The sequence below is a fragment of the Zerene cesonia genome, chromosome 20 (assembly GCF_012273895.1).
Source record: "Zerene cesonia ecotype Mississippi chromosome 20, Zerene_cesonia_1.1, whole genome shotgun sequence".
Classification (NCBI taxonomy): domain Eukaryota; kingdom Metazoa; phylum Arthropoda; class Insecta; order Lepidoptera; family Pieridae; genus Zerene; species Zerene cesonia.
This window is the reverse complement of record NC_052121.1, coordinates 214123-223788: the sequence shown is the minus strand read 5'-3', so window position 1 is coordinate 223788 and position 9666 is coordinate 214123. Positions and strand designations below refer to the sequence as shown.

The following is a 9666-nucleotide window of genomic DNA, read 5'->3' as shown; positions in this document are numbered from 1 at the left end:
GAAAATGTCACAATATATCTTCATCTTGACTTTTGAACAATGGCCTTTGTGAGGATTTGTTTAGTTCCTTGTAATTAATGGGTTTGCAGCTAGAATATTCGTTTAGGAGACAGAAGATTGATATAAATGGAATGTTTTTATTTACTTTTTTTCATCGGATGCGGAACTGTGAAACGGTAAGTCTGATATCAAATAAAAAAGGAGACTTAAATTAACTTCGTCACTTTCATGTATTGAAATCTGTTTTTGTATTATTATTATTATTAGTATTTAAGCATATTAAGAATTATGAAATTAAGTTTTTGGTACAACTTTAATTATATTAATATTTTTTATGTCATAGGGGACAATTGAGCTGGTGGTTCACGAGATAGTAAGCGATCATCACCACCCATGAAAATTCGCATAGGTAGTGCCTCTGCGAATGCGCTGCCCACTTTTAGAGAATAAGGTATAAGGAATGATTATAGACGGAATAGAAGGAACGGGTTTGGGAACTGTCACAAAAACGTACGAAACACTTAGCATGCTACCAATTCACACCATTAATAAATGAAATAAATACTTAACAACTAAACCCTTAGATTTCAAAAATACAATGACACATATTAGCCCCAAGCCCGTGCGTAAGATGGCGTGGCCGGCGGTCGTGGTCGGTACGTAATTGACCCACAAACCTAATTCAATAAGCAATTGCAACATACTGACATACTTCATTCTGTAAGCAAACATTCGCACTTGACGTTTATTGCATGGAAATGAAATAATGTTTACCCACAGCTTTGATGGTTTCATTCTTGAGAAAACAGTTGCAAATAATTTTATTGGCTGTTAAAAAACCCAGAAGTGTCTCATGTCTCTTTTTAGTATGTCTTTATATTGTGTCAGATTTAAAATATAGCATAATTAATATTACGAAATGATTATTTTGTGAGTGAATTAAACTTTCATCATCGGCAATGGAGCTGGTGGGTCTCCTGACGGTAAGTGCTACCACCGCCCTTTGACTTGCCCGGATTTCCGACTTTAAATTAAAAAGAGATTAAGAAAGGACTGACGAGAGGAATAAAAGACTAGGAAAGGTAAGCAAAAGGATATGGGCAACGGCCTCCTAAAATTACATGTCTATTTGATTTCCTAAATCAAATGCAGATTAGAAGAAATATATTGAGTAGATTTCATTTGTTCAATGTTTTAGCATTACTGTACAGAGTATCATTAAATGAAACCAAACGATAGGCACCAGCGTTCAAAGCTTCCCAGTTTGAGATTACGAACTAACAAACACGAAAAATATAGTAGAGTTGAGAGCATCCTCCTTTTTTTAAAGTCAGATAGAAGATAAAGTCAAACTCTAATTATTTCTTATACAAGCCCTTTTGACTCGCAATAACATAGTTTTAACATTCATTTACGAGTTAAAATATTAATTTACGAGCTATCACATTATTATCATACTATCCTTAGTTACGATAATAGAGCGAACCCCCACGTACCCCTTATCAGACTATATTATAGAAAAGGTTGACTTTAAAATGTATACAGGGAACCAGTAAGAGTAAGACGCTATGCATTTGAAACGAAGTCTTCTAAAATTAACATTGTAGTTCGATTTCGAATATTGACTATCCAACAGCATCCACCAACCCCCTATAGTTTTAACGTCCATAACTATCATTAATACATTAATTTACATCCGTGCTTTCTTCACGATTGCTAGAACGTTCCACTCAGTACATAATGGACCCAGCCCGATTCAATCGCTCAGACTGTCCGCAGCTGACGTAAGCCACTTGCTCATATTTGTATGCAAATATTAATCTCATGTGAAGCCGTGTAGATGTAAATATAGGGCGGCTTGTCAATTTGTCTGCCACTCCGTCGCGTCGTTGTGACACACATCGGCCGATTAATCTTCCCCTCATTTGCTTTATTAGCTTTTGTACGTGAGTTTCTTTGATAATTTACTTTTTTAAACAAGTAATATTTGGTGTGTATTATACCTATTAAAGGCATGAGCTCTCTCTTTAGAACCTTAGCAGGTATGTGTGTAATTCGCTCCACCTCTCTCCTGTCGTTGTTTTCATCTATTAGACTTAGATACCGCTTGCTCATAAACTATTTTCTCATTATTTCCTTAAATTACTACAAGACACCAGACGTATACTAAACTACTATAATCTACTAAAGAATGCTAATCACTATAGATATAAATCTATGCTTTCCATGTTACTGTTATCTATGATTGTTTCAATAACAGACCAGATATTACTTGTTCAAATTTGTATTAAACTTTAACAAGTTAGCAAGGAACCCCCTTAAGCAAGAGTACTCTTGTAGTTTGTTTGTTGGATATAAAGTAGGTTGTAGATTACGGTATCGTTCATAACATTTAAAATGTTGTATTTACGTAATTCTCTTTAAAAATTAAATTTAAAATATTCCGAATATATAAACTTTTAAAGTCATAAAAATTAATCGAAGTTTCAAGTAACTTATTATAATAACATTGCGGCAAATAGAAAATTTGTTGCCAACTTATAAGATAATGTCTTGCAAAATTTACCAATATTACCAAGTGAACGATAATTTCTTAAACAGTTCTTATTAACAAACTCAATTATCGATGAACACGTAATAAGTACGTCGGCTATTATTAAATTCCCAACTTCAGTGCCTTATTTCATTTTCTCCCAACCTACAAGAGACCTTAAAAATGAAACAGGCTTCGAATATGTTCAGAACGATCTCCATACGTTCGGAGTCGACATAACAAGATAATCATTTGAATCCTTTAAAAGTTAAACTTTAGGCATACCGTTTAAACTTCGTATAGATGTCATCTACTTGAATTTGCTTTGAATATGAAAATGTCAACGATGCCTTTTAAAAACTTGGTAGTTAAAAAGATTGAAACGTTTGTTCGTGAACTCGATTTCTCGTAAAGCGATAATCATATCACTTTGTAGTCTTCTTTTCTATTGCAGTGTAAATACTAGCATCGTTGACATTTAATTTGGTTGCTAGATTTTATTTTCTCCGTAATCTTTTTCACAAAATTATTATATCTTATATGAAAAGGTTATGTGCTATGAAGATGATGTTTCTATTTGCTTATTATGTATATAAAATGCATATAAGATTATTTAATTCCATCTTTTAAACACATAGTTGCATTATTTGAAGTCTTTAGTGGCCTAAATGTTTCGAGTTTAATTAATATAACAAGATGTAACTGAGTGCATAAAATGTTTTGCTCTAGGAACATTCGTATTTTTTACAAGAGAAAGGAAATTTATTTATTTTATCTTATTTTAGCTCTCTATATTGACTGAATAAAATTTATGAACCATGATGATTGAGATATTTGGTTGTAATCAAACGCGTATTTTCGTTAGTGCATCTTAGAATAATAATAAATATTCCCTGAGAAAACCTTTTTTTAAGAATGAAAATGACTATTTTATTAAGTCATTAATACTGTTATTAGAAAAATTTCAGATCAAACTTCAAAACCTTAAAATAAATGAGCTATCTTCTAGCAAAAATTCTACTAAAATCCCGCAGCCCTTTCGGAGATTAATCCGGAATCAGCAGTTATAGCATTAAATTATTTCCAATATTCTATCTGTATCTATTAAGAAGTAAATCATGTTAATAAATCAGTTCAGTGTTTATTGCACTCTCAAAATGCTTATTGTATATTTTGCCAAAAACATTGTGTTTGTTTCATCTGATACAATATATTAATATTGTCGGAAAATATATTTTAGTTCAGTAGGACAGTGTAGTCGACCCTTCCCTTAAAAGAAAATCGATCAGGAAGCAAGTGTAGTATAGACATGTCCGCTTCACCGGGTCATTCTAGACATAAATATTCTCGGATGGTCTGATAAATATATAGGGAAGAAAAAAAAAAACACATCTCCCAATATTCAATATGTAATTTAATCCAATTCTGACAATATGACAATTTATGAATATTTACACGATATGTACATTTTTACACTAACTGGTATACAAATGTTAAACTTATTCGCCTTGCGAGAAAACTACCTAAACTTAATAAATTCATCGTTACAACCCCAGGTCGAAACATGTCCGTCCAACATAACTTTACACGTATCCTTCACACCCAATGTTCACTCGACGCGACTCCAAGGAACTGACTCCCCATACACGCCCACGCATCACATCAATTTGACATTTAAATAACATTGAGATTTGATAAAAAACATTCGACAGCTACAATGACAGGGCTCATGTCACTTAGCTGTCGGAGATTATACACGTATGCGCTTACATCGAACTAATCTATAGATACAATCAGGGTGTCTTCCTCGAGGAGCGACGTGGAGGGCTCGCGCTGGCGGCGAGAGGCCCGCACTCAGAGCCTCGTGTGGGTGAGGCCGTTTGGCGTTATGAGCGGGGTGAGCGTCGACGGCCGAGTGTCCATGTGGAGCGGCTCGTTCACTGCCATCGACTGTGACGTCATCGCAGTGGACGCCTCAGATCTAGATCCACCTATCCCCGGAGCAGCCTTTCTTTTCTCGTTTGCGGCTCTGGCCTGCGCCCGGGCTGCGCCGGCACCTTTCTTCCTCGGTATCACACTGTTCTCCACATGCAGCGCCGCATTCACGTCCTTTCCTGCAGCGCAAGTACACGCCTTCAAAAAGCTCTTCTTGAAATTATCCGACAAGAAAGCATAAAGAATAGGATTCATGGCCGAGTTACTATAGCTGAAGCAGGCGGCAACCAGGAAAACAGTTATTGTTATGCGGCTCGCACACTCCGTGGGAGGGGAATAAATTAGGGCTACTTGAAACGTCCAATAAGGAAGCCAACATAATACGTATACCGCTATAACCGTTAACACCAGCCGCGTCACCTTCCTGTGAGAGCGTTTCTTTTCTTTGGATTTATTTTTCGGCCCCACAGTTTTCAGTTTTCGAATAACGAGGCAGTAGAAGATGAAAATGAGCGTTAATGGCGCGGCAAAGCCCAACGCAAATGAGTATAAGGTGAAAGTCCTCGAGCCTTTGTTGAAGTCACGTTCCGGCCACACGATGTTGCAAGAAACCCCGTTCTCGGTGGGTATCAATGTTGTGTACATAAATATCGGCGTCATGACTAGGGCTGACGCGGTCCAGGCGGTCGCCGCTACGATACGAGACACGAATGGCGTCCGAAACCGCGGCGCAGCGATCGGATGACACACCGCTATATATCTATCAGCGCTCATTATACAATGGAAAATACTGCTCGTGAATTGGTTTATTCCTGTGGATATCATGTAAGCTTTGCACATAAACCTGCCGAACGGCCACGCTCCGCGCGACATGGTTATGATGAGGAAGGGTATGCCGATCAGAAAGCATTCATCTGCGATGGCTAGATTCACGATGTACATATTGGTCACTGTTTGCATTTTGGAATAGCGCAGGACGACGTATATGACCAGAGTGTTACCCAGCAGGCCGACGACACACACTATCGCGTACAGGATTTGCGTGACGACGTACACCACTGGAAGGTTTATGTTAGGACAGTTCTCGAAGGTGCTGTTGAAAGTGCCGTTTTCATCGTAGGCGTAGTTGCCGTTACCATACATTTCTACTTCTTCTATCTCCATTTTAGCAAGATTTGTTGTTCCGTTAAATGTGAAATGCTGCCTTATTCAAGGTCTTTACCTGTAAAGAAAATAAACATACATTTAAGTTAATTTTCACTGAGTATACTATAAATGATTCAAGTAAACGGTTGCTTGTTTTTCTTTTTTGTGTTATGATAGGCGAATGGTTAGAAATTACTTCATAATGGGAAACTAATTTTCGTGTATCCAGATTATTTTGAGTGAAAAATACCGGTATTGAGAACGACTAGTCTCCCCTGCATATTATTACCTTATGCTGGAGTAATTGACGCATTCTTAGACTCGCTGTTACATAGACCCTGACTAACTTTGTTTTTTTATAATATAAGAAAGCAAACTAACCAACGCATTACGTTATACCAAATATACGTTGCCTACTAGAAAAAAGAAAAAATACAGGACACTAAATCAAATAACCATAGACATCCGTGGATCAGGGATGGCTGTGGTTATTTGATTATATCTTAAAATCCATTCAAAATAATCCATATCATTTCAAATAACGGTCAAATTTATGACATAATACATGTGACCTGAATTCCTGCTTCTCACGAAATAACTTTAATGTAGCGATTGTTTTCTTTGGCCTTTTACTCTGATTATGCGTCGAGATTATTAGATTACCCTCGAAAGTGTCCAAAGAATTTCCATGAGACCTTTTCAACTTTTACCAAGTAGTCCGTAAGTAATATGATATCTTATTGAACGTTGTTCACTTACATTTTGTTTCAGTTGGTTCCGATAATAACAATGCTAGGCGAGCAATGGATCTGTAACAAAATTAAATAATATTAATGCTGTATCATCTTAAGTATTGCGTATTAGACATATATAATTCTCAATACTTGTATTTGATTCAATGTTTAAAAAAAGTTGATTGTTTTCAGTCTGTAATCCAAATGTTATGATGATATATCAGATTTTTGAGGAGGTTAAAAATGTTGGTACTTTGTTTAAATAGCTTAAATGGAATACGCATAAAAGGAATATACATTTTCTTTACACTTTCTACTGTACTGAGCACAGATATAATAAGAGACCGAATTTGATCTCAACCCACAATTAATTTGTATTTATTTTCCCGAACATTCTGGAAACAAATTATGTAATGTTCTCCAAGTATTAGTTAAATATAGGTATTTGTGGCTGTAGACTGAACATTTGGCACTCAAGCCTCGGTGTTTACAGGGCGGTCCGTTGGCCGCTAAAATAGAACAATGGCTGAGTTCGTGTTGCGTTTGATCGAGGATAAATAAAGACATTCCGATTAATAACGTGCTGTTTGTTAAATATTGTCTACACGCGTGGGGTTCGATAGACACGCTGCTGTCAAATAGCACGCAAATGAGATTCGATTCGTTGAAATGTTGAAAATTTATACGTTAAAATTCCATGTTAGGTAATTAACCACTAATGTTAGGCTGTATGGATAATTGGACGCTGCTTTCAACTGACTTAAATAAGGAGCTCATTATCCGACTGTATTTTTTGGTTTGTTTTCACAACGGCTGGGTGAACCAATTTTGATGATTCCTTTTTTTATTTGAAACCTGGTACCTTGTCCTGGTGTGGAAATTTGGTCTAATTTTTACAAATTTGTAAGTCATTTGGTTTTTTTGATAAAAATTATTATGTTTATTACATTGTCTTATTTTTTAAGTTTTATTACTTTCAACAACAATTCTTATAAATGGATGGGGCAATACCCATCCATTTATTAGTAAACTAACTTTTCATCCTCGGCTTTGCCCGCATGGTGAAAGGAATTCCCACGGGGATGAGATGTTTCAGCGCGTTAATTGACCTTTGTCACCCTTACCTCCTAACTATTTCCAGACCAAATTCCAAAAATTATATCGAAACCGCTCTGTTGCGACATAACAGAAAACCAAACAAATATAAACAAATTTATTACATAAAGATATATTATCATAAATGATGGGCTGCTAAAGTTTGCAATAATATTTAATTCTCATTGCAATAATTTTGGTTACATATTATATATTTTGAGCATATCGCAGAAAACTATTTGTCCCACTTTTATGTCTTGCACCTGTGAACTTCGCTTAAGATAAAAAATAAAAACAAAAGTGGCATTTATTTCCGAAGATGAACTTTGGATGTATGGCAACATTGTATGCATCCACTAGAAGCAGTTCCATCAGTAGCTACGGCCCAATCTCCATTGGACAGAGGCTTTTGTCTACTAACATTGTGTATCAAGAGTCACCAGCCTTTGAAGATTGAAAAATAAAGTAAAAACAACTATCACACGGAGTATACCTTATTTTTCTAGTGGTTTTTTGTCCGTCGCCAATCCATATCGCACGCCGAGCCCAATGAAAAAGGTATGTTATTAATTGATAGCTATAATAATGTATTTAGTGGTTCTTCAGTAGTATTGTAGATTATAGATTTTAACACGTTATTATCGCCATGTGTGTATGTAGCTGACTTCTTACGACTCGATTTGAATGGCAAGGATTGTATAATGTCTTAAGGTACACCTAAGTGTAAATATGCAATGGAAACAATTAAACAACATTTTTAATCTATTTTTTACATCTGCCATCTGCATGGTTGGTTTCTAAGCTTCACCTCTCAGCTGATAAGGTACTCAAAAACTCTTATATTAATAAAAGCATTTTGAATTAAGCAGGTATTTTATGCGATAATAGAAATATTTATATTGCCCAAAATATCCACCTCATTCCTCATACGAACTGCTAAGGATTGGGATTGTCTGCCGTCGCACGTTTTTCTGAAAACTTATAATCTAGGTCAAGGCAAGAGTGAACAGGTTTCTCTCAAGCAAGCATGTCTAGATAACCTCTACTTTACATCAGGTAGGCCTGGATTCCCTCTAGGAGGGAAGTACCACGCCAAATTCTAAAACGGGACCAAATGACAAAAATTTCCTAACAAACACAGAAAAATAACACCAATCGGTTAAAAAAACCTACGGAATCACCGAATTTTGAACCTCTTTTGTTTTCAACCAAAACAGCCGCAATCAAATTGAAACCAAAATCCGGGCACTTTTATTATGAACCTATGAATCCACGCATGCGGTTTCATTCTGTTGATAAACACGATGTATTTCCACTACACGGATCTAATGCTGTATTTATATTTACATTTATTTAATTTTAGACCCGAGGGCCATTGTTATTGCGCGCTATAAATACTCCTCTTATTATTGTTAGCACATGCGTCATTTTACAAACCACATTTATGCGTCATTTAGCTTTATTTTTGAGTTAAAATATGCAGCATATAATTCATTCCGTTTGTCAATATTTAGATGTATACCAATCCTCGTCGAGGAAATTTATGTTCGACACGTACTAAATATAGGTGAAGTTATATAAGTATTTATCATGTATTATAATTTATGATATATCATATAAGATATTACCTTCGACGAAACGGCGTAAGTGGCGATGTAATAAAATTGATCCTAGACGGCTTGTCGCATCTGAAACAATAAAAATAAATTGCTGTCATGTTGTGAAATATTTTTATATTATTTGCGGGAATTCAACGGAAATAGGTCACGCTCTTACACATCAATAATCACTGCTAATATATCAATAATGTTTTAGTATTGCTATAATATAAGGTTATACATTTGTTGTACGTACGTATTAAATAAAATAAATTCCTATGTCACAGTCATACTTTTTTTTAGTTTTGTGTACTATCCTGTCGAATCCATTCTCAATCTGATATTACTTTCAATTTCTATTACAAGACTTTGTTTCTTGAAGGTTTTTTTAGTTCTAAAGATTAGATTATATTACATAAGATTTAACTTTTAACAATTTAAATAAGTTTATGGCACGAATGATGTTAGTCTGTCGTTAATAAATCATATGTATATCAGTGAATATGAAGTAGACAGATTTTTTTTATTTGCAGAGACCTTCCGTTTAAATTATTAAACTTTTCCAGTATTTATTGCCTTCTTTGAATGTTCTTTCAGCATTTATCATAAACTATATTCAACTTTC

General features: G+C 35.3%; 1 protein-coding gene across 1 annotated transcript; it reads right to left on the bottom strand.

The window, feature by feature from the left end:
• Window positions 1-3962: 3962 nt before the first annotated feature.
• On the bottom strand, window positions 3963-9133 carry LOC119835321 (somatostatin receptor type 2-like). Its single transcript, XM_038360076.1, has 3 exons — window positions 9072-9133; window positions 6374-6423; window positions 3963-5690 (listed from the first exon to the last, which is right to left on the bottom strand). Exon 3 carries the CDS (start codon window positions 5630-5632, stop codon window positions 4388-4390), a length of 1245 nt encoding a protein of 414 aa, XP_038216004.1. The 5' UTR covers window positions 5633-5690; window positions 6374-6423; window positions 9072-9133; the 3' UTR covers window positions 3963-4387.
• Between the last annotated feature and the right edge of the window lie 533 nt (window positions 9134-9666).